The 26,320-nt window shown below is 40.0% G+C and overlaps 1 protein-coding gene across 1 annotated transcript in view; it reads right to left on the bottom strand.

Annotated features, from left to right (window-relative positions):
- LOC150100996 (transcription factor AP-2-epsilon-like) overlaps positions 1–26,320 on the bottom strand; it is a 102,990-nt gene that overhangs the window by 27,784 nt on the left and 48,886 nt on the right. Inside the window, exons 2-4 of the mRNA XM_090401959.1 lie at positions 25,545–26,049; positions 11,888–11,905; positions 2,149–2,172 (exon numbers count right to left, since the gene is read on the bottom strand). Coding sequence (XP_090258085.1) covers positions 2,149–2,172; positions 11,888–11,905; positions 25,545–26,049 — 547 coding nt within the window. The remainder of the gene's footprint in view (positions 1–2,148; positions 2,173–11,887; positions 11,906–25,544; positions 26,050–26,320) is intronic.

The following is a 26,320-nucleotide window of genomic DNA, read 5'->3' as shown; positions in this document are numbered from 1 at the left end:
AAATGTATTTCTTCCCTTGATAGCTAGAAATTTTGAGCCGTTTTTAACTCTGAATTTCTGTGCTTTTTTTTTTTTCTCCCTGGGTTATTTTCCACGTATTTGGTTGTTTGCTGTTGCCTAGCAACACTTCCTCCTGTGTTTAATTCTCTCTCTCTCTTTTTAATACCCTTCTTTATTTGCATAATATTGTTTGTACTTCTCTCACTCATTCAAAAGGAGTTGGGAATGAGCGAGTTGGGTGCGCCCTTCTTAACAACACCGTAGAAAAGAAAACAACCCCCACAAGCGAGGGTGGCCAACTCGATGTTCAAAAGGGATGCGCCCGCTACATATTTTTGGAAGACTTCCTGGTTGCTGTGTGCGATCCGCGAGGGCTTGGAGGGGGGGGGGGAGGTTGCGTCCGCCTGCTCGAGCTAAGAAGCAACAATCAATCAGACATACCTTTGGCGTTATCGGCCACTTTGCAGGAACAGGACCGAAGAGAAGACAACGCCACCTACAGTGCTTTACTGTAAACACCATCAAATGTGGTAAATGCACTGTTCATGGGTTTCTACGCTTAACTTTATTTACATACTTTCGAAAAAACATTTGCAATCATTAAAATAAATCTTAATGGAAATTGAATGTTTGAAATTATGTACAATTAGAATAATTTTATCCACAGAATTTTTATTAAATTTTATTTACATAATTCCATGATGCCACAAAACATCCCCTCCAGATGATCAAATTTTTTCGATCTCCAATTCTCTTTACTGAATTTTATTCACAATATAATGAAGTTACCGTTTATATAATACATACATATGCGCGCGCAGGCACGCGCACATTTTTTTTTTTTTTTTGCTCGATTCAGCGCTAGTGATACACTCGTCCAATTACATCCCCCAGCACATGCAAGCATTGTTGTCCAAGACAAAAACGCGATTTAAAGAATACAAAACATGGTCGGACATATCCGATCTATTATAAGCATACACACACACACACACACACACACCTAAGTGCTTGTATAAGCCGAGTGCTTGTTACAACTTGAACAGTAACCAGAAATTAGAAACGGGCGAGTTAAAAAAAAAAAAATAAAATAAAATAAAAAAGAACAAAAAAAAAAAAAAGAGAAAGAGAGATACTAAAGAATGGGTCGGTAGTGCACTATTTTTTTTGTCGTAGCATATCACAGACCGCACTGTCACGCAATCTCACAATGAACACCTGGACAACGACAACTAACCCCCCCCCCCCCTTCCCACTCCCTTACTTCTTAAGTCCCACGTTTGTCATCAACTTAGGCAAAAGGAAACTTCTACTCTTGCAATCCCCCCCCCCCCCCAAACTAATCTCCGTAAATGACTGCGGAGACTGTCACGCTAACTTAAACATCAGGAACACCTGCGCCATCCTCTTAAACGTATTTTAGGATTGTTCTTTAGGGACGGGAAAGAGAGAAAAAATAAGTCGTTAGGATGATGCGTGAGTAAAAATAGCGAAGGGGGGGGGGGGAAGAGGAAAGAAGATGGCCGAAGTGCCACGGAGGCTATCGTCACTCGTGCGAACCTAAGAAAGAAGAAATCTTAGAAGCTAAGTCGTGTGTTTGCGATGCTGAAGGTTCGACCCACCCCGGAAAAATATGCATTTGGATTCCCTCCAAGATAAAAAAAGGGACCAGAAATGCAACAATCCCCGTTAAGCACCTTCGGTAAATATATTGCTCTTACGACCGTCTCCGAGGTTCGGTACAAGCACGCGAGTATATGCGCTTTGCCGCACATAAACGTATACAATGTTTATCAGCGGGCGAAGGGGGATGGTCTTGGCCAGCTAAATACCATCACGACCACAGGAAAAAACGGCGATGCCTTCATACCTGAGGGTATGAAAGAAAACTATAATTTGCCCGCTTGTGGATCAGGAAGAAAAGCGGTGTTGTTGCCTTTTTACCCCTTACGGCTCGTGCTAGCGTCGGTTCCGTACCTTGATAGAGTCGGTGTGTGTGTGTGTGTGTGTGTGCGGATTTTTGAACAAAAAGAGAGGTCAGGATAGGGATGGAGATAATTAAATTCTGATAAGGGAAACAAGGCTCTCGTAGGCCGAGTGTGTGTCACTGCAATATTTATTCGATTCTATTCTCGAAGACCAACCAACCCCCCTCGGCAAAATTATTGCGATCTTATCAGGCACGTGGTTCGCTTTTTACCTGAGTTGCTGAAGTGTATCTGATGCGAGAAACAGGAAGATTTAATTTTTCAATCCCGAAAACAAACAGCATCCTGTAGAGATTGGACCACTACGCGTGCAATTAAATGAGGAGATTGACGGCCAGACTCTATCTTCTCCGGTTAATTCTATTCAGCTTAACACTAACATGTGAACCGCGTGACATGCGCAGTAAAATATAAAAAGAAATGTACATTCAGTTATGACGAATTCAATTGACCGTTTCAAGAATGCTCGCGACATTGTTCAAATCAACTGTGACGTCACATCTGAAAGCTCATTTTCTTGTGCATCGCGTTGTCTATTTCAACATTTTTAAAACTAAATGTGACGTCACAATTGAAAATTCAGATTGTCGAATTTCTTACTGTTCAATATTCTTTTTTTTTTTTTTTCGCTCTTTTTTTCAATGAAGCGGTTCTTCTTCTGAAGAGGGTGGTCTACCATCGGATCATGTTACGGAATCCGGCTCTCTCTCCGCTGGGTGGGGTAGGAAGTCCTGGAGACAGCGTAAGGTTTTGGAAAGCGCCTGAAGACAACGGAGGGCAAGACCATTAATGAGAAACATTAATCACCGCTATGAATCTCATTACGGATGGCATGCGATGTTATCGCCTCACTATTAATTACTCTATAAATATATAGAAAGTCGGTCATAAAATTCGAAGAATGCAGTCCATCAGTTGTGAGGGGTCTCACGAAAACGGTGATATGCGGACAAACCCATCAAAAGTTCCGGCAGGGCATCTTACAACCTGTCGGTCGGGGGCCGTCGGTTTCGGAAGATGTGACATGACGTGTTCGTGGAACTTCGACCCTGGCGGCTCGCGCAAACCAGTAATCTGCCGTTTATTCCACGCCTTCCCAGAATATCCCCCCCACCCCTCCATCCACTCATCTTTCAAAATTCAGTTCTTCGAAGAACATTCATAAGACATTCAGCAAAAAAAAATGCTTCGCGTGTCCGCACTGTATCTTTCGCATATGATGCAGATTATGCCGATAGAGTTCGGCATACCATCCTGGCTTCTTCGAAACGTTTTTTTTTTATTATTATTTTTTTTTAATTCGACAAGCAATCAAAGTGTGACCACAGAATAATTTTCCTCCAATACCATAGACATACGGAAAACTTCTCGAGTCAGTCCTACTCCGACCAAAATGTACGTTTTGTTAGTTTCCCCACCAATCTTTTGAACTTTTTTTTTTTTTTTTTGGTGAGCACATTACTTGGGGGGGGGGGTTCTCCATTTGATATTAAAACGTTTCTGATGTAAGAATATTATCCTATGAAAGTATGGATAAATTCTTTGAAGAAAACTCACTAATCCAAATGGTCAGAATGTTTGCATGTTCTACCTGGCCTCCGAAGAGAAGCAATAGTTCGCAAGTGTAGCGAGATCATTTCAAAACTCAATAAAAGAACTAAGTCACAAATGAGGACTCTTCGGAATCGTTCAAATAAGCAACCGAAGTTGACGAGTCCGTACGCGCGCACACGCACACACACACACACACACCTGGGTTTCAGAATGTTCTCTCAGCTTAGAAAACAAAGAACTTAAAACCGATAGAAGTGCAAAAGACAGTTTGTTAGCATAATTATGAAAACCCAGTCTTTCTAAATCCCTTCCCGCTTGCAAGCAATTGCCGACAATCAAACTCGCAATTCAATTGAACAACAGACAGTCCGCTATTCGACCTGTCCGTAGACAATCTCACAGTATTTCCACTGTTCTATTCTACCTGCTCCATCAACGTCCTTGAATCCCCGTCCGAGTGTCCACACACACACACTCGGCTTTGTTCTCCTAACCAACACACTCGTTTGTAATTATCCAATAAGGCTCGGGTGGGGTCAGCGAGATACTTCCGATGCACCTTTTGGGAGAAAAGCCGCCACCATGATTTATTACGGTGGAACGAAGAAAAGCAAAAGTCGCTCCCGCAGAAAAAGAGAGAGGGGGGGGTGGCTAATGGCTGACGGAATTGATAAGGTATTAAGGTGTGTCTGCTGTCCACTTCGACGTTCGGAAGATGGCGGGCGAAAAGGCGTTCTTATTCTCGAAGCCACGAAGTTCGGGCGCCGGACAGGTCGCATCACAGCGGGCAGTCCAGTTATCTCTTTGCCGCTTACCTGAGCGGTCCCCTGTTCCCGGGGGTTAATTGGACAGCCAGGATAACCTTAGGGACGGCAGGGAAGTTAACACCCGCCCTCATTCTTCTGATGTCGCTCCGTGAAGGTCGAGGCGCCGGTAAAGCCACTCACCAAGAAAGAATGGCTTTTCCTCGAACACAGACGTCGCAGCTTTTTACGGCCTGCCACGTGATGTGTGGCTTTCTCTCGCTCGTGCATTACAGCCACCTTGACGTGAAGGATTCGGCTTCCCCCCCCCCCGCAACTGACCGTGATTTTATTTTATTTTTTTTTCTAGACGCGGAGCACTTACGCCCTGGCCCTGGCGTTTAGGCTTACACATCCATGGCACGTGATCGGACAACAAGGATTCGGCTTCCCCCCCCCCCGCAACTGACCGTGATTTTATTTTATTTTTTTTTCTAGACGCGGAGCACTTACGCCCTGGCCCTGGCGTTTAGGCTTACACATCCATGGCACGTGATCGGACAACAAGCCAGGATAACCTTAGGGACGGCAGGGAAGTTAACACCCGCCCTCATTCTTCTGATGTCGCTCCGTGAAGGTCGAGGCGCCGGTAAAGCCACTCACCAAGAAAGAATGGCTTTTCCTCGAACACAGACGTCGCAGCTTTTTACGGCCTGCCACGTGATGTGTGGCTTTCTCTCGCTCGTGCATTACAGCCACCTTGACGTGAAGGATTCGGCTTCCCCCCCCCCCCCGCAACTGACCGTGATTTTATTTTATTTTTTTTTCTAGACGCGGAGCACTTACGCCCTGGCCCTGGCGTTTAGGCTTACACATCCATGGCACGTGATCGGACAACAAGCAGAAGGGTGTTGGAATATGCGCAGTTGGGGATTGCTTGTTTCCCATGGGAAATAAATATTTTTTGTATCCTACACACGTTTTTTTTTTTTTTTTGGATGATAAACGCTGTTCAAATAATTGGGCCCCATTCTGATTCCTTCGTTCAGTTTGTCACTGTGTTGTTACGCTTGGATCCTTGACATATTTTTACATTGATCTGACAGTGATCAAGTATTGCAGGTCAAATACTACTCTCTTAATACACTTAAAAAGAGAGTGCTATTGGTTAAGGGTTGCTCTCGCAATTAATTACAAAAGTATTCGTTCGTCGACGGAATTGCGAAAGTCAACAAAATATAGCATAAGCTACAAACAATTCTAGAACACAAATGTCAGAATAACGTTTTTTGTTTGGAAAACTTATGTAGCTTGTGTAAGTAAATTATGAACTGGTGTAAGAGCTCTGTGAAATTTTTAAGCCCATTTATAGTTTAAAACCAAACATTCTTTTGCTAATTAGCATACAATAAAGATGGATCTTTATTTTTCTTTCTTTCTATCTAATTTATAATAAGGTAAATCTATTTTGTTCCTTAATAACAATGTTGGAACATGAGACAATCAGTGTCACAAATCTAATAATATATAACGTAATATTGTCATTAACATATTAATATAATCGAGACAGTCATCGCATTCGGGTAGGTCTGGTCATCTCACCTCTCCGCCGAAGGTATCTAAATACAATTCTTTTACTTTCACAGGCCTCAGAATCTTTCATGTCGGGCCGAACTAAATTCATTGTCAATAGGACCTCTTCTGTTCAATGCAAAACAATGCTGTCTAAATTCCAAGTATTTTTACGAAGAAAAAATAAAAATTGGAATAAGATTTTGAGAATGAAAAGGGATACTGTTCATATCATAGTATTTTTTTTTTTTCCCAATCGGCTATCACATAGCCAACTAAAAACGAGCAAAAATCCATTGGCGATAGTAAATAGTTCTCATGATATAAACCAGAAATTGCATTAAAAAAAAAATCAGGAGAAAGCAAAGCTCTGAAAGGACACCAACCGACTGGCTATGTGACAAATTAAAACACGCATATCTGTGGCAGGCCTGCATCCTGTGGCATCAACTTAACATGTTTTCAAAACGTGTGTGTGTACCTCCCTCCATATCGCCATCCGCGATGGTCGCGTCTGTATCATCATCATCCGCGCATCTTTCATTTTTCTTTGTTGGGGAGGACGCCCAAATTTCTTAAGAATAAGATGGATGAGGTAAAAACACTGATCCCTCCCCCTGAGTTATTCGGGGATGAATAATGGATTTTGATGGGCAGGGAGGGGTCTCGGAAGAAGGAAAGTCGATCATATCCCACCCTTGGAAGTTGCGTTCATAACGCAAGTTTACGGAGGCCACCATTAAATCGTATCTGCAGGTGACAGCTATTAAACTGTGCATTGAGAGAAGGTCGGGAGGGGGGGGATTGAAAAGATTACTCCGATCATGCATTACACAACCAAATACGACTGGGATGCAGTTTGGGAACGACCAAAATATAATAAATAAAAAACGCATTAAGGAACGTTTTTTTTTTTTTTTTTTTTTGCGATCGGAGCCGAGTACTAGCAAAGAATGAAAGATATGATAGCTGTTTAGACCGAACTTCTCCTTGACCAAATACGGAAGGCATCTTTTCAGAATGAGCACAGAAACCACGTGATAGTCATTTAGGGCATTATCTCCGATGGTATTGTAAGATACGACGTCTCATCTTTTTCATTACTTCGCCGTGAGATTGAGAACGTGAAGATAAAAAAATAAATAAATTCGTTGCTAGTATCTTCCCTAGGATGATAGTAGAGGGGGGGGGGAGGAAAGAGATGCTCGACACGATCCGATCATTTCTGTTCTATCCATTTACTAAGGCAACAAATAGCGCCTTCCCCTACTTCAAATAATCATCCGCGGTGTTCATTTGCTGCACTTACAAAGAGGCGGCCCATTCCGAATGGGCTTATCTTGCAACCATAACTCTAGCACGGAAGAGGGGAGTGTTTATAATGTCGGTGTCCAGGTCAAGTATAGGTCATATGCTAACGAACAAGACAACATTAGCCAATACAGAACTATTTTTACGGCCTCGCTAATGATATGTCGCCGGTACGGGATGCGGCACCTCCCTTTTGTTTTCGTAAAAATACATCAGTCATGGAGGCCAGCAAAAGCGACATCTAGTGAGTAATGGAGCCATTAGCAGTAATTCATAATGTAGGTAATTTGTCTTAACACTTACTGCTACGAGATACGTCGTTACCTCAAGGGGTTTCTACTCCCCCTTTTTCTCCCCTTGACTTAATTCTCCCACCCAGGGGGAAAAGCAAGCAAATACTGTATTATGAAGAACATAACGATGACATTAAAAATGTTAGCCGTTCCAAAACTTCCTCGGGAGTACAGCCTTGTAATCCGTACGTCTGCGCTACCGTCAGGTGTACAGAGGAATTTACTGCAGGTCACTGACCGACACCGCAGCCGCTGTGGGATGGCATCCGGATCGGTAGGATGGGTAACTTCGGTTTATAAAAATGACGGCGGATTAAAAGCAACACGGAACTTGGAGGCGAACTGCAAAAGGAAGAGGGGTGGGTTTGGATGGGGGGGGGGGGGTAGAAGACCTGTCCTGTCACACACGTGGAAGGCGGCGGGATGGACTGTGGGGAGGGAACAGGTGCACGTGCATGTTGTTCAAGATATACCAAAGCAGAAACAGTTTTCTCTTAGCCATGTTGGTTGCTTTTTTTTCTCCCCTCTTCGAGATAGGGATGTTCAGTCGTTTCACAGATTGTTTTTAAGGGGACTATCGTATATCGTAGTTAACAAGAGCTTTTTCTCACCAACACTATTAAAGACTGACAAAAAAAAAAAAATAAATAAAAAAGTCAAAATTTAAAAAGAATTCACCCGAATGTACTTACACAAAACACATATCTTGTTTCTTGTTCAGCATCTGCAGGCCTCAGTGGACAACTAACGAGCTATAAAAAGACACAGGTTTTAATGCGAATATACACGAACATCGCATTTATGGTTAGTGTATACACTGAGTGGCCACCTTATTAGGAACGCAAGCGAAGCATTTGAGTCCGAAGTGGGAGAGAATTGTTCCCATTGAAGTGCTGCATACTTCTCTCAGGAGAGAGAGAGAAAGAAAGAAAAAAAAAAAAAGAAATCTTGTGCCTAAATTTACTGTAAAAGGAAGCCTTTCTACTAAAACATAATTCTGCTAAATTGTGTATACAGAAACGAACTTAGTAATAAGCATCACACAGAATACGTACACATACTGGCTACTTCATTAGGAAACCCTGGGAGCTCCAGAGATTGCTTAGAGGAGCATTCCTATTGCCATCTTAAGTGTGCTGACACAGACGGGGAGTTAATCCAAGCTCCTTTCCATTTTTGCTTATATGAAAACGGACTTATCGGATGATATCTTTGAACGGTTTAACTTTGATCTGTACATATCCACGTAAATTAGGCTCAGTCGATAGCCAACCTTCTGGTATTTTGTGAAGTGTTGGCTAATAAGGCTTCGTTTTGATCGAAAGGATACTAATAGGGGTTCCCAATAAAGTGGCCAATACGTGTATTCTGAAGCATATTAAGATGGAATTCATAATGGTTTGCATTTAGTTATAAATAGATTAAATAACATAAAAAAATCACTGAATATATTTATTTCATCAAGATAAGTTCCTGCTTACTAAACAAACCATATTAATAAATTATAGAGGGGGGGAGGGGGAAAGAGGAAGGAATGAGATAGAAGAGAAACAGATGACGAAGAGAGTGCATCTAAGCTCAGCTGTTTTTACATGCACAAGGTCACAGCTGACGACACAATTTTCCCCGCTGTTAGAGTTTTCTTGCTAATTGCATCTTACCAATCAAATACGTGACGCTTGGAGATGGCCACCAGGTAGCTCCACCTTCGTATACATGCGACAGAATATGGTAAACAAGAGTTGTGAAAATGCAAAGCAAAAAAAATATATATATATAAATCAATAGTATTGATAATAAAATAAAAAAAATGGGCGCGTGGATTCAACTCAGAGAAGACTGCGTGTAAGTAATAAACAGGAACTAAAGTGACCTCAGAATAAAGCTAAAAGAATGGAGATGAATACGTGATTAGCTTCGTGATTAACCAGTGCAGTTTCACAATACTTATACGACGGGGAGGTGTAGGAGGAGATTTGCCAACAGAAATCTCTCTTCCGCACCTCTCTTTAAACTTTCAACCAGGGGGCGCTACTGGTTCCATCTCCTCTCTGGTGTTGACATATAGAACCGTGTACGCATTTTCATTTTTTTTTTTTTTTTTTTTTTTTTTTAGGAAGTCAGAATATTGTAAATAAAAATTTTTACAAAAAAAAAAAAAATGAAAAGAAAATAAAGAAGAAGGAAGAAAGTAAAGAGAAAGCGAAGTAAGAGCAATGGACTAACTTGGCGTACTCTCCATGCACTACCGACAATACAGATAGATACCGAAGTCGTTAATGTTGTTAGCACTGGAACTCAACCACGCTAAAAGACAGAATAATCTTCCAAACTCTTCGAACTTGCGTCATTTTAACTCAGAATTACACGTATGCGTGCCAGGAATTGGTGGAATCTGAAAATTGGTCTTCTATTTCTACTTTTGGCCAGCTTCAATCAAACATAACACGAGGCAATGGCACGAGGGCCATCTTTCAAAAACTTACTCGTCTATAACAATGTAGTGACGCAAGTAATAATGCATTGTTCTCGTGGGAACGAGGTGAGCCACCTAACAATCGAGAAGCGAACATTCATGGCTGTGTGATTATGTTGTGGTATAGAAAGCAGAGTTGATGAGGGTTTTCCAAAAGGGGAAAATAAAAAAAAAAAGGTAGTTTGGGTATTAGAACACTTCATAAGTAACAAAATCTTTTACAGACAAGTTTTCGGGAAATTCATGGATGGAAAAATCACTCAATTTATATCCGCATTTTAGTTAAGACAACCTACATTTTTTTTTTTTTTTTAGGTTATATATAAGCTGAAAATATTTCTAAAGCTTCCAAAAGTATGTGACTTACGCTGTCATGTTATCGTCTTATTTCGGTTTATCATTATCGTAAAAAAAATGATTTCAGCATGATTGCATGCGTATTAATAGATTAACCAAGATAATTAATGGATTTGTGACACAGAGATTTACCTTAAAATTAAGTAATTTTGTTCTTAAAAGAACTTGCAGATTGACTGAGTCCTTGACTCTTTATCCCGTCATCTGAATGAAGAAAATCTGTGTGGATGGGGTGTTATTGAGCTAAAAGCTCTAATAATGGCTGGGTAATGGCAATATCCGAGCCTCAGTTAAAACTTCATTGGCTACAGCATTGCCATTCGTTACCCTGGAAGTCCTAAAAAAGACCCAGACCAAGTAATTTTGTCCTTATAAGGACTGGCTTAAAGGGGCGAAGCAAGAATGCTTTTCATCTTCCCCGTTATCTGTAGAGGACAGTGTAGGGATAAGGTGTCATTGAGGTATTAAAGCTCTGATCATGGCAAGAGGGTAACAGCAATAGCCGAGCCTCAGTTAGAACTTCATTGGCTACAGCAATGCCATATTTAAAGGTAAAGCCGTCTCTAAAAATTCGGACGATCCCTAGGCCACTCAATCGTGGGCGAAATTCCGTCCATCTCAGCGTTGGCTCCACTCAGTGATGGCCTTCCACCCACACGCCACCACCGAGCAGAACCGCTGAAATTCCGAAAAAAATCATTCACCGACAAAACCCCTCAGCGGGCCGTGGCGGAGGACACTTTCCCCGGAGACTCAAATTGCTTCCTTAAGGCAAAAACCTTAAGAGAGCGCGAACTCAAAAACTCTCGAATCTCAGCGCCCCTGGGGAGTAACAGCAGCAGCCGAACCTCAGTTAAACTTCATTGGTACAGCAATGCAATCCATTACCTCCCAGGTATTAATCACCGCCAGCCAAGTAATTTTTTTTTTTTTTTTTTGCACGATCGCTAAATTTTAAATGGAATTATTGAAGAAAGAAAAAGGCGTAAACTAAATTTTTCTTTTTCTTTAATATTTATTTATAAAAAAAATTTAATTTCCAAAAATATTTTGAAGAATAACTGTTTATTTATTTATTTATAGTTAATATAATATATACTTAGGAATAAATATGCAAGACAGCATAAAGTTTATTTCTTTAAGAATGTTAACAAGCAGAATATAATAATGACTTCTGTTTGCATCCAGAGACGTGGCATTAGTTCTGGCAATTATTATTTTATTGATGTTTCGAAATCATGGAAAAACGAGCACATGTGAAGAGGGAACCAAAAGGAAAGAACTTCCATTTCATAGAGAAATGTGATCAAGAACTTTGTTTTGAAGTACAGACCTTGGATATTAGTTTTAGGAAATCCTGATACAGATTTCCCATTTTCTTCAAAAGAGAATAAATACGTCTTGTTACGAAGAGATCTACGCATTACTACTGAAGCTACTCGTAACTTATTTTTCAGAAATTATTTAGATTGGAACTGGCATAATTTTATATATTTCTCAGTATTGAAAAATTAAGTATTTTCTGGAGTCAGAAATGTGACACTGGGACGAGAATATAGTAAACAAGTGGCGCCATCTGGTGAGCTTAAACACTATCACTCGTACAGTTCTCTAAAACAGGGGGAAAAAAAGTTCCTTTAATCGGCGGCTGGAATCGAACTTATAATGGTCTTTCTTTTGGAGGACTAGCATTATGGAGCTATAAACGCTTTCACGAGGCTGCGCAGGCACAGCAAAAAAAAATAAATAAATAAACTTGAAATATGAACGTAAAGCTGCATGAAGGGTCACTGAAACTACGGAACACGGATGAAGACTGAAAGACTTCGTTCCAAGACAAATTGAAACATCTGGGCAGAGTCGAACAAAGTTTGTTTGTGGATGAAGGAAAGGAGAACCTCTGGGTGTGCGTGTGGGGATGGGGGACTTGGAGTTAAAAGGGATGGTAAATGCTACCGCTTTTTTTTCTCATGATCTTATAAGATCAAATTACCATCAAGAGATGGTAGGGGAAATAGGAGAGACAACTAGCACGTATTGTGCTAATGAGAAGACAAGGCTGCCTCCAACTCTCACTATATACAAATCGAATCAGAATCACTTGTCCGATGAAATCGTTCTCTTATTATTACTTATAGTAATAATAAGAGAAAAATAAATTTTGTGTACACAAGTGGGAGAAATTTGATATCTTTCCCCTCTGAACGGAACCACTTGCTTTTATAATACGAGGATAGGCCTTTAAAAATACCAGTTGAAGATACCAAACTCTAGCACTAAGACTTTGACGCATAATTCCGATATTTCAATGTCTATCAAAGAGGACAGAGGACACGACGCCTACACCGAACTGTTGCTTGTAGATTCCACCTTCGGGTCTGAACTTCTTGAACTGACACTAGCGCCATCATCAATAACGAAAAAGAGTCAAATAAAATACCCATATCCGATGTTGAGCGCTGTCTGTCCGAACATCTCCAGTTCACTATTCCCAGAGGTCAATTACCTGGTTGGCTTTGTGTTTGGCTGGAATAAGACAATTCCTCTTATACAAATGCATTAAATCCAGTTCTTTATGAACTCTAATGTGCACTTTCCTGATATTATTCATAAAACAGTTACACGTGTTACGAGGGCGAGCCAGAAGGTATACGCATTGCAATTCCTACAATTAGCATAATATGCACTTAGTCTAGCAGTGAATGAACCAGCAATTGTTACGTGTATGGAGGAAAAGCCTGCACAAAGTTCCTCTGTCACCTCATTCTTATAACAAATTACGAATTTTTGCAAGTTACTTTTAAGATCGGAAATATATCGCGAACTGCGTGACCTCAAATTGCATCGTCTGAAGTTGTCACAGTTTGGTTCGAAATGTGACCATGGAAATGGTCATACAGAACTTCGTGACATCCCAAGGTTTACTGGAACATCACTAGCTTCATCTTATCTCAAAGAATCTCGTAATACCCCCCTTCAGGATGATCCCTACGAATCCCAGAAAAGTGTAAGTGCCACTCTTTCCACTGAAGGTAGGGATTTATAATCTTTTAAGGTTCCCAAAAGCTAAACAAGTTACTTTTCAGCAAGAAATGTAAAAAGGGAGGAAGATATTGAAAAGGTCTTAACATTTGTTTTAAAAACCTGAAGATTGTAACCTTTAAGAAAGATATGAATGAAAAAACAAAATGATTGGATGACTCTTGGTTTGGATTTGAATTGCGAAGCGAACGAGAGCCTTACTAATACGAATTCTGATAAAGCGTATTCAATGGAAATATTCGTAGAAGAAAAGGTAACCTCATTAATTAACTTAATTGGTCTCTTCTGTAATGAGAAAAGTATTTTTTAAAGGCTCTTAGGGAAAACCATCCGATGGTTGTATGGAAATGCGATTTGTATAAAACCAATAACTCTTCAGAGATAAAGTAAACGAGAAAACCTTATTTATGCCAAGACAGACTGCATTTGGTTTGGAGCAGCTGAAATTATAGCTGAAGCAACTTAAAGCTATGAGGCTAGCTGTATTGTCTCTTATAACAAAGTGGGAGCGACTGTTTCCGTACATAGAAGAACTATGTTCGGTGATGAATTTAGCGTACACATGTGGATCAGGAATTGGGATACAGTAATCCTGTAGAAAATGGGACACAGAAATCTTCAAGATCCCATTTGATATTCCCACAACACTAAGCAACACAGGAACGAAACTGAATGTGTTAAGCCTCCCTCCATTGGAGAAAAAAGCAACACCGGATTGCCAACTGAATCTCTTAGAAGATGACCGACACCTGCGATTTACTTAGGATTATTGGTACAGAAAAGATTACGAGTACATGATTAGTTTTATCTGGTAGCGATGAAAAGAATGCCAGAGAGATCACTGGTGACAGCAAAAGTCTTAACATCTCGACCTGCTGGATTAGGACAGATGAAAAAAGAAACGCCAGATGGAGTTGTAACATTAAAATCTCCGATAGATGACCATTGCAATAACGAATAGTTAAAATGAAGAAATTTCAGGATTTAAACAAAGAAATTAAAAAAAAAAAAAAGAAGAAGTTCAGAATAGTTGATAGTGTAACAAGAACGATGTAAACGATTTGCTTTGGTCTGGCGTACACGTCGAAGCAACTAAGGCTAAGACAAATGTGTTACTAACTTCGTATGTTGTGTGGGATAAATTTCTGTCATCTCCGTAAAAAGACAGAAGAGCAAAGAGGGTTTACACACACACACACACACACACGATCAACAATAGGAAATTTGAGTTCTCTCTGACATGGAAACACGTGCCACCTTTGTCCAATGTCGGTAAGCAGAACTTAAAGAAAGGTTTGATTGGCTAACTGAAAATGAACAGTTTGGAGAATGACAACGTGTATTTATGACGTTGATCTGAATTTAGGGATGTTTTCTTTCATCGGTATGTAATCTCTTTGCTTTAACTTTGATGGGTGTTTGTTAAAATTAGGAGAGACATGAAACATCCAGTATCGGAGAAATCCATCCAACTGCTCTACAAATCTTTTTCTAGCCGTAAAACTAGTTCGGACATCACGGCATGCCAAGAAGATTAATTGATATTATTTGCTATCTAATCTGTAAACCTCTTAGTTTTATCATTAAATTCAATACACTTGATGCCTGAAGCAAGTCTGAAAGCATCACTCATTGCATGCTGGAAGAAATTATGAATTTCAAAACTGATATCAAATTATTCGCCAAAGATATCTGCGCGATCCATTATATCTTACCAAAACAATCCTTATCTATTAATCCTATAATCATACTGTGGTCACGACCCCAACTGGACAGTCATCAGTCGATTGCACTACTGACCAGAAAATCAAAACTATACCCTCTTTCAAATGGAGAATATTTCGGGAGAAATCATATTCAAGTAGACGCACAGTTGTGTGTTATCCTCGAGGCCTTCGATGAGGCTCGTATAAACAGCCATCTGCACTTCCAAATTTGCTAAGTGTGGGATATACATCTAGCACTTTCTAGACACGAACAGAAGTGATATTGCGTGGAACGAAAGAATAAAAGCAAGCAGAGATGGTCAAATACGGCGAAAGTGTTCAAGTTTTGCAAGCGTTCTTCCCGTGGGATGGTAAGACGTTGCCACTGAAGATTATGCTGAAAAAAAAATGCGAAGGACAGAAGGAAGTTCCAAAAGTCATCAGTGGAAGGGCGAAAAATTTTTCTTCTATTTAAGTTAAGGGATATTACATCCCATATTGTTTCTTAGCTGAATAAGAAACTCAAAGAGTTTCATGCCGAATATAGCTTGGAATCGCCGAACTTTATATAGTTTCTATATTTGGCATGAAACTCTGAGTTTCTTATTCAGCTAAGAAACAATATGGGATGTAATATCCCTTAACTTAAATAAGTTCATGTCGCCGAATTGAAGCCTTTGGCTCTTCATATAATTAGTCATTTTTCTTCTAGTTTGCAGTTGAACTGCGAAGTGGTGTTGAGTGAAAATGCTTTACTAGATTTAGAGAAGAGTGGAAACCATGTAACCATGGAAACATTTGTAAAATTGCAAGCTACATGAACAATATATGAAGAACTGGAGTAATTAAGCAACTAATTGCTCTTTTTTTGTTGAGTCAAGTATGTTTAGGGAAAACAGTATCCAATATCGGAAAGATTTGTACACACTTAACACTTCAGAGGTCAAGTAATGCCTTGAAATCTGATTTTTTTTTTTTTATGCTAAGGAGACGATACTTGTGATATGTTTAAACCAAAAAAGATCTAAAGGGAGTTAATAGTATCCGCACGACTAAGCGGTGATTTTTTTTTTAAATTGATGTTCATTAAGAGATAACCAATGAAAAGTGGCCTGGAAATTAATTATTAATATACTAGCAAAAGTTATTTAACGAAATTTGTCTGTTTGTACAGTGCAGTGTGCTGATCAGCGTAATTAAAGAATACTGTTATTTAGGATCACCCGAAAAACTAGGAATGTGGGGGGAGCCAGTTTTGTTTGCTGGTGGCGTGTGTTTTCCTGCAGTTTTATATGCTTTAAAGGAGTTGGGCAAAACCGTGTTCTTCCAAAAATCAGTGGACTGTTTGAAGAATACACCGACTGGTTGGAGAACTTTACTTTTAGCCATTAATACGGACGATAAAGAGTTGCTTTTTTTTTTCTTTCGATGTGCAGCTGGGGATGGAAACTGCGATGAATCAAGTAGCGACATGGTTTTTTTTTTTTTTTTTAAATCCTCTTGAGTTCAAATGTTCCATTCGGTGCTGTTAAGTTTCGAAAGAAATTAACCGAAATGTTAGCCCACAGCTTTCCCTTGAAAGACTTTAGTGATTTTTATCGGTTGATACCCATGTGCGTGTGTTATTCTTTGAATTTTATCCCCCCCCTCCACACACACACTTCTTTTTAATGGAGCAGAAACTGCAATACCCACTCACAGATCACGAGGTATCATTTTTCATTGTAAATTACCTTGGAGTTCATGCGTGGGAAAAATTGAGAAATTGAAGTTCGGTTATTAAGTTGGAAATATTGAAATCAGAAGGTGACCGCTAGTTAGGAAAATTCGACTGGAGGAGGCCAAACAATGCGGATATTCCAGGTTCTCTCTCCGACATCTTACATCAGAACAAACATTCACAAATGCCACTTGGAATGGAAAAGGGGGGGGGTTGGAAATTTCATTTCAGTTAAGAGAAATAGGGGTGGTTATGAAGAATAAAACCGACACCTTTGATGTTGGAATCATGACGCTTATAGTAGGTGTTTTTTTCTCGATATTATTCAAAAGATTTTGAGAAAGCGCATTTTTCTTTACTCGACTTTCCATACTTATTTAAAGGTATGTTCAAAATTAGGAATGACGTTGCTTTGCCAACGATCAGTTCTTAGCTAAGTCCTTCGCCTGGAGAGGAGAAACAAATCGATCCAATATTCTTTTAAATGCGACCGAAGCAACTATCAGGTCAGCGTATGATGTTTGTCAATTACTTGTGTCTGACAGGTTTGTTTTGTTAGATTTTCATCTAACAAAACAAACCTGTCAGACACTGAAGTCTCCAGGAGGAGAAAAAAAAATCTTCCAATCTTAGCATGAGACCGAGAATTTGATCTTCAGATGCAACAGCCCTGATAAAAGATTCTTCTGATTCGAATCCAGTTCTTTCCAATCAAATAGCATATTCGCTACCGACTGAGCTGCGAAGGTTCTATATTAATGGAGATCGTATCATCTCCATACCGATACTCAGGCATTTCTTTCAGAAAGATTGAATTAGATTGGAAGTTTCCTATAGCATTACCCATTAAGGTTCGATCCCATATAATTAGCAAAATGATCCATGGGAGAAGTATTTTAAAGCTGGGCATATTTGGAGCTTTCGTGGTACTTGTCGTATCAACGAAGATATCACATTACTTAATAAATGAAATGTGGGGGTGGGGACGAATAAAAAAAAAAACTTTTCTCAATAGTCTAAAACATTTTTCAGATCGTGTGCAGCTCAATAGGGTCAGATTGGACGGTATAATTTCGTACCACCTGCGGCTAGCACCCCAGAAACGTAGTCGTTGAGATTGCTAACAACCCCAACTCCTAAAAATGTTGTCCACTGGGGGGGGGGGGGGGCGTCTCCTGGAAATATAACCCGCCAATGTTGATGGCTAGCTCATATACCGAGGGATTTTGCAGGTCTAATATTTCGAAGTCAAACAGACTTCAAAGATCAGCATCATCTCCTCAAAGTGGTCCAAATTGCAGTCACTCATTGAAGTCTTGAGAAGAAAAATAAACCTTGAGAGACAATTTCCAAATGTTTCTATGCGATCATGACTATTGGTGAAGGAGAACTATAACAAAAAAATAATAAAATAAATAAGACAAGAATATTTTTCATATTCAGGCTTACACGTGATGTCCCTTATCTGTTCTGAACCAAATCCAACACATCTTCGCATCCTCCTTGAACCCGTCTTTCCATTGATATTAAAACTAAATGACTTCTAAGATGAGTTAAAAAAGGTAAGAAGAGTTTGATGCCGATAAAAATGTTAAAGTATCTCCCTGTTATTATTGAAAGAAAGATAATATGCAAGTCGTTACGTAGCTTTAGCATTAGATACTGGTTTCATACTACACATTTTTTTTGCAAGTTAATAACAAGGCGCAGTGACCTTATTTAGCGACCAGACCTAGTAATTATGATTATCAATATATATTTTATCTAAGCAGGTTTTAACATGTGATCGTTTTCTCACGGTTGTCCAAAGCAGTAAGATTGTTAAAACAATAAACGGATACTTTTCCCCCCTTGTGGCAATTAAATGGATGTTCAGGAAATTGATTATGGGAGAAAACACCGAGGAAGTTATTGTGTGCGTAGAATTGGTACTTAACACACGGAGAAATGAGAATTGCCACTGATTGAAAACATTGATCGGTATATTTTTTACTGGTAATTGGCTCATTAACAACTTTAAAAAAAAATAGCAACCTAATGAAGTTTGTAAAGACTTTTTTCCTGTCCAAGAGAGGTTGCGAGCCTATAGTGCATTAGGCTTAGGACTGTGGGTGAGCTAACAGCACAATCCTGTGAAAGATTCCTCGCCTTTTCTAGCCCTTGCGTTCAATAGTGAGGCCAGCTGCCGATAGAAGGGTTAACATTGTGAAGTCGGTAGCGAAATTCTTGGATAAACGATCGTTTCAAGAATGACAATTCGCCTCTCAGTCACTTATGAGGAAATCAAATGTAGGGGGCGAGGCTTGATCGCCCATGTATGAACCATGAAGGGGAAAGGACCGGAACCTACCCTCCAAACAGCGCCCAACGTAAAAAAAAAAAAAAAAAAAAAAAAAAAAAAAAGGTATGATCGTTATATTAGCTTCTCTGTCTTTCTCTTGTTGCTACCGAGTATTGAAATTATCACCATTGACGGAAAGCTCAAAACCGAAGCCGGCGGGCACTTGAAATCACGCCTATTTTCCCACACTCGAGTGTCCACTAACTTATCGGAGAAGTGTGCGCGGGTGGGCTCACAAACACGAATGGCGAGTCTTTTTTTTCTGTCCTTCCGGTTCCTCCTCTCTTAGTGGAAGGGTCTTATCACGTGTGCTGCTTTTGGAATTTCAGAAAGGCAAGTGCACACAAATTAAATGTAATGAGAACAGCAATCCAAGTACGGATCAACTCCAAAAAAATAAAATAAAAAATATAAAAGGGGGGGAATTGAAATCTATAAACGCGAAACTCTTCTCTGGTACTAATATTTTTGCAACCTGTCTCAACCGACGTCGCTATCTGCGCCATCTATCGGAAATGTTTGTAAAAAGATCAGAATAATTGCATTGTCGGTCAGTGTCGCTTTTTTTTTTTTTTTTCCCACTGTAAGAACAGCAGGTGTAACAGATTAATATTATGAAAGATTTCCTGGACAAGTCACGAACTACTCAAGAAAAACCTACTTTATATTTCCCCCAAGTTTCATGATTGACTTTACGAGATCAACTACGCCTCGTATGTCCGTGAAATTACGAACTAGTTGCATGACCCAACTTCGGAAGGAGTCCACAAGAAAGAGTTGGAAGCAAGCCTGACGAAAGAGCTAAAAATCTTCAACTACACACAGTACGCATACACCCTTCAGCTGGTCACATTATTAAACAAAGGAAAACATCGCATGACGTCACCCTTCCATTATCTTGGTATACTGGAATGCACTACGTCACCACGCATGCGTCATGGCGTACCTGTACTACCTGAGAAGAAGAAGAAGAAGAAGAATGACTTAATTCTACCGGAAAGGGGCAACAAAATTCTCCGAACTATTCAAAGCAACGCCGGATATGGGTGAAACCATAGGCCCGATTTTCGCCAAATGAAGGGAGGAAAGAATTGCGAGAGGTCGGACAAAAGGCATCTGCGAGAGATAAGTAGAGTCGTGACGGACACGTCCTTGACCGAGATTGTCTGTGTTAACGGTTAAAGGTAGAAAACAGAGCAGTGGCCTGCGTTTCGGGCACCTGAATTAACGAAGGAGTCTGTCTAGCGAAGAACTACACGAGCATTATAACACAGTTCCGACCAGAAGCAACGAGAAGATGACTGGAGTGCTTTCGTGCAGTTGATTTCCACCTGCTCATGTGCATCGATAATATTTTTTGTAACGCTCGAATACACCATACAAATTATTCTTATGATTGGTTGAAAATATCGCGAAAGATTGTTGAAGAGCGTGCGCACAGTGAGTGGATTGTCTCTCTGCTCTGCACTGCACTCTACAAGCTGTAAATTCGAATATCACTGGGCATGGATGGTTTGTGAATGTTTATTGGTGGGAAATGATTTTCATCTCCAGGTGCAAGATTACCACTCTACTTTTTGGAAGCCTGAAGTGACTTGAGAAAAAAAAAAAAAAAAAAAAATTCAATTTTTTGCCTCTGGAAGAGGTTTCCAAATTATGTGATCTCTCAGCCTACCCGATGTTAATACCAGTGTTCTATAGCTTAACAACCTCAGTGGAATCAAACGTAGTGAGTGTTATTCGAATGTCCTCAGCATCCAGTGGAAAGATAGCAGAGGAGTTACGCAAATAGAACATTGAAGGAAGTTATAACATTTTTTGTACTATATATGAAAGGTCAAGTCTAATAATTGAATTTAAAATATTTGGAAATAGAGTTATGAACGATACCTTTAAAATTAGAACCGACAAAGAATAAAACTGACCTTTTATATGTAGTAAAATCAAACAAATTCGTTTGAAGCGAACGTGTGGTTGAAAAACAAAAGTGGAAAATTAATTTCAGATTTATGGAAATATCCGAAAAATTTTGAGAAGACTTTTTAGTAGTTAAAAAAAAAAAATGATCTTCAGAATCTGGACTACATTCATGGCTTGAAGATGAATAACTTTTCTTGTAGAGCGATTATACGAAGAATAAGGAGTTCTGTTAATCGATATTATGGCGATAGAAAAATATTCTTAGGGCTGTTCAAAATACAGCTGGATGCGAACCCCATAAAAGGGTCGGAGATAAATAGACGATAAAAACAGATAAAGTTAGTACGAATTTGGTATTCTGAAGTTACTGAACTATGAAACCATGAAAAACCAACTGTTTCCATTTGGATGTTTTTAAGAATCCACCCTGAAGTCTAAGACTACACACACGAGCCTTAAAAAAAAAAGACCAATAAGGAAGATGTTGAAAATATTGAATCCTGTGGTGCAAATGGTACCCATTCTACAGCTCATGGTTTAAATTGAGAGCATTGATGGCTACATAAGGAAAGGGTTGCAGGGAAAATCAGGGGAGGACGTTCAATTTATCTCTTCTTCTTCATTGTCTGATGTTAAGTAGAGATACGTGATAAAAAGTTTTTAAAAATGTAACAAGATTATTCCACGATGGGAACTTTTCCATGACCGTGGATTTAGTCATAAAAAAGGGGTCAAAATATATAGTAAATGACAGATACTTGTTAACTGTGTTCAAAGGCTGGTTCGTCTATTTTTCTGCAGTTTCCAGGAGGAAGTTTGTAACCAAACTCTTCTTAATTCACTAGAATGAACCATCGTTTGTTTCCCCAAGGGGAATTAAAGAAAGAATAAGCAAATCGATGTTGAAAGATAGAAAACTGCAGTTGATGCGAATCTGTTTTCGAAGAGTGAAGAACGATTTCAATCCTACTTTACATAAGAGCATCACAAATTTTCAGGAATGTAATCGAAAGAGCGAGGTGTTGTTATAGTTGAAGTTAACGGCAGCCTTTTTCCGATTAGTCGTGACGATGACCTCGTCTAGATACTTGGCGTAACTAACCGATAAAGTGGAACAATGACTCCATAGTAAAGCGATAAATGACTGAATTCCTTGCACGTTTTCAACAATCATTTAAAACCGTGTTTGTTTCATTTTGGTACGTCTTTATTCCCTTAATTCCTTCTTCTGCTTGAACTGCCGATTTTTCTCTTATTTGAAAGAAGAAAAGTGAAAAAGTAGATTCAGTAGACGCTTACGATAAGGCTCCTATTTTGAAGCTAAAAAAAAAGCTTTCCTGTAGTCAAGTTTTCTCTCATTGGGAAATATTCGATGTACCACAAATAGAAATATTCTAATGGCGTGTATTAAAACCCTTCCTCGGATAACGCATTTCTGCTTGTGGATGACGTCATAGGTAAAGTTCATTAACAGCTCCCAACTACCCACCTTTCCATTTTACCTCTCTTGCAGGTTCAGAGCCAGGGGAGACAGAGCAGGTGGAGAACAGAGCTGACACCTGCTGGAGTCTCGGCGAAGTCATCTATTTACACGCATCGAGGAGGGCATTGGCTAAGTGTTCCAACCGAGATGAATTTCCATCTACTCAAAGATGTGGGCGATGTAAGAGGCAACGAGTATTTCAAGTCTTTGTGACGTAATAATCCTATGGGGGGGGGGGCAGATTTTCGGTGACTTGTGAACCTTTTTTTTTTTTATTAGTCTTTTATCATTATTCTGGTTGCAGTTGTGTAGAGATCTCGTATCGGGTCTGAAGTAATAAAAGCGCGCGCGCGCGCACACACACACACATACACACACGAGGTAGCATCATGTGTGCGAGGTAATCCCATTCGCCGTTTTCTGTTTTCTTATTGGCTCCCGATAACATCTCTTGAGAAGTTCGTGAAAAAATTTGACCCAAACATCTCCGCAAGGGTCGAATTGCAACGATCCGACAGGTATAATGGATGGGATGGTGTCACATTCGTCAAAAACACCTTTTGGCACGTTACAATTTCATGAGCGATGAGTGCCAAAGATGAACCAGAAAATTAGCAATCTGTTACACGAATTTCTCGCTAATTAGACCGGCGAATGAGACGAGGATTAAGTTGGATGCCGAAACCCGCTAATGAAGCAACTTCAATCAGTTTCCGGTATTTTGAACTCTTTGTCCCCTCCTTTACCCTTAAGACATTTGCGATCGAGGAAAAGCTTTTCGTTCAATGAATCCAAACAGCATTTTAAATACGTGGAAGCTAGCGACAACCACATTCCTTTCGTTCGAAAGGCCTGCCATCTGCTTTATTTCTTGTATGTAGACACATTCGCTCTTGATCGAAATAAAATGTTAGTATATCTTTACCCTACAGCCAATCACAGGACATTTCTGCTGTTCACAGAACTTGGAAACACCATTTTAGCTGTCAGCACATCCATTTCAGGAACTTGAATCTGTACCTTACTCTCATGAAGATGAGATAATTGAAGAGGTACACCATGGCTAGCGTATTGACCGAGTGGATGGTGTATCTGCTCTCTAGCCAATGGGATGAGGATGTTCAAATCTTACTGGACATAGATGCATTCTGAATGTCTTTAGTCCACTCGTGTGCCAATAACGTTTAATGAGTTGAATTAATATACTTTTGTTTATGGATTACATGCAGATAACTATGTCCACGAGATTGTTGTGATCCATGTTTAGGCTGTTTATTTTGAGGTAGAAAAAGGAATTATTTTAATCGCAAACTATCTTATCATTATCGAGGTGTAGTTATCACATGATCGGCGTGTTCTCCTAACATTAGCAGCATTTTAAGTATGGCAGTTGTGTTTAAATGTGTTCTCGTTGCTATGGAAACCGACTAATACAAGCCTCCACATCAACGGAGCCAAGAAATCTGCGTTGCGTTTTGCAGTGAACGAAATTTTTTAACCCCTTTTGAGGTGTTAGCTCTTCTTAGGCTACTAAAAATGCACGTTACGTGAAACTTCATAACCTCACGTGTCATACTTTACGGATACCGCGAAACGCTTGTCGGAATGATGACCTCGCCCATCCCGGTCATGCAACGAAATGTCCTCCAGGTCCCACGATCGGACCGAAGTAGGGCCCCAACCGGACTACTGGTAGTTATCAGGTACCTCTGGCTACAAATTTCGAGGGGCCCCGAATTAGGGTGGCGGAGTTGCTCGTGCAGACGACGACATTAGATGATATTTATATATAGACACACACACACACACACACACACACACACACACACACGTAAAATTCTCGGGAAAAGAGTGTCGAGGTGGTATGCGACGAAAGTGGTTGACCTTTGCTGGCACTGACGGTGTTACTGAAAAATTAGAGATTATTGCCTTCCTATGGATCACGTGACGTTCGAGTGTCTGAGAAGATGCGAAGAGGAGAGGAGGACGCACGAGAAATAGCGATGCATGCGCCCGCGTTACTTTATTTCCATAACTCGTTTGAACAATGGGAAAGATAATTTCGGGAGGCCTCACCAGAGGGCACAGACAACTAAAAAGCTAGTAGACTCATAAGGATCCTTTACTTTCTTAGAAATCATATAGAAGGAACAAAAAAAAAAATGTCATATCTATATACCGAGGACGTCGAAGAGGCAATTATGCAAATTTTTATTCTCTTGACGCATTTCCTATGTGACACAATGCTCAGCTATGACCCGTAGCTCAACCTGGAAGGCTTAATTCTTCGCTAATAAGGCATATCAACCGTGAAAGAACTGTAATGTACTTTTGACCTTAGTAACCTTTCTCGTTTTATGTCGTACACGTGGATTGAAGTCGGCGACAAAACGAACGGTGCCATACACCATGAGACCCAAATGACATATCTTAAGGGCAGGGCTGAAACACATAAAGGAATATCATCATTTCCTTGGCAAACACAAAGCAAGTTATTAACAGAAATAATGGTGGGAAAGTTAAGTTTGGAAAGTCATCAATGCAAATAAGTCTATTGACTATTAACGCACATAAAATATGTTATCATATAAGGGGATCTATTTTTTTCTTGTGGATCACAATTCAGTAGGAAAAAAAATATTATAATACAGCTTATTCTTTCTCAGATAATTTTAATAGAAGTAAGACAGTAGAGTCCTTGACTCTTTATCCCATCGGTAGCCGAGTGTTCTTCATTGTGAACACCTAATGGTCAAATTTGTTGCCTGAAAAACTATCTTAAATTTTGAAGATGATGAAAATAAATGTATTTTGCAAAGGTTTAAATGGTGGGAAACAACCTCTGGAAACAATCCACTCGTTCAGCTACATGTAGAAATCTATACTCCTATATAATCAGGTGAGAACAAGTAAAAGATGCAAATTTTTTTTTTAGACTGTCCTTCACAGAGGGAGCCAAAAACATGATCAATCTATCAGCAATTTTAGTAAAGTCACTTAAAATAAAATAAAAAAATCCTTAATTAGAAATTCTATACTCACCTGACCATCTTCTATGACGGGGAGGGCTCCGGCGTTGTGAAGGTTAATGAGGTCTTGTTCGGTCAATCCATGACCCGCATGCATGAGGACATCGGGCCTTCGGACTGTGGCATAAGTTGGGTCGGCCCTGCGGGTGGAGTCGGCAAAGGATGACGGAAGAGCTGCATGCATACCAGTCTGTAAATGAAGGGGGTCGTCTTCCCGCCGGGTTGCTAGCACATTGTGCGTTCTTTGAGGCGCATGCAGCTGATGATACTGTTGCGGGGTGGCGGTAAGGCTGTTCGTTAGATGGGCGTATGGATCGGCATTTACGTGAGGAAAGTCCAGCTGCTGCTGTTGCAGGTTGTACGGAGGAGGAAAATAAGGGGGCTGAAATTCTGCCGATGTGGGAGTGTGAGTGAGGCGTGGGGTGGTGCTGAAAGTCGCCGTAGATACCACGGAGCCGATACAGGTGATGGCCCCGAGGCTTGCTGCCTGCCCCGTCACCAGATCCCGTCGCTCCTGAAAAGAAAAGCAAATAACGAGGTCAACCGAGTGTCATGCGTAAAGGGATTTGTGTGAGAAAGAAGTACAGGAAGCTACGGCTTTCTAATTCTATGTAATCAGCAAGTAAGGTCAATGCATTGTTTGCAAAGAGAGGCAAAGCAAGTGAAACTGGGCTTGCTTCAATACTTACCTCGCATTAATATACACGCACTGCATTGAATCGAGTGAAATCGGTGCCGAATTCACACCGACGAACTTTCACTTAATCATTGAGATCTACTTAAGA

Source organism: Typopeltis vanoorti, chromosome 12, assembly GCF_054136105.1.
Source record: "Typopeltis vanoorti isolate ZY-2024b chromosome 12, IOZ_Tvanoo_1.0, whole genome shotgun sequence".
Taxonomy (NCBI): Eukaryota; Metazoa; Arthropoda; class Arachnida; order Uropygi; family Thelyphonidae; genus Typopeltis; species Typopeltis vanoorti.
This window is presented reverse-complemented; position numbering and strand designations above follow the sequence as displayed.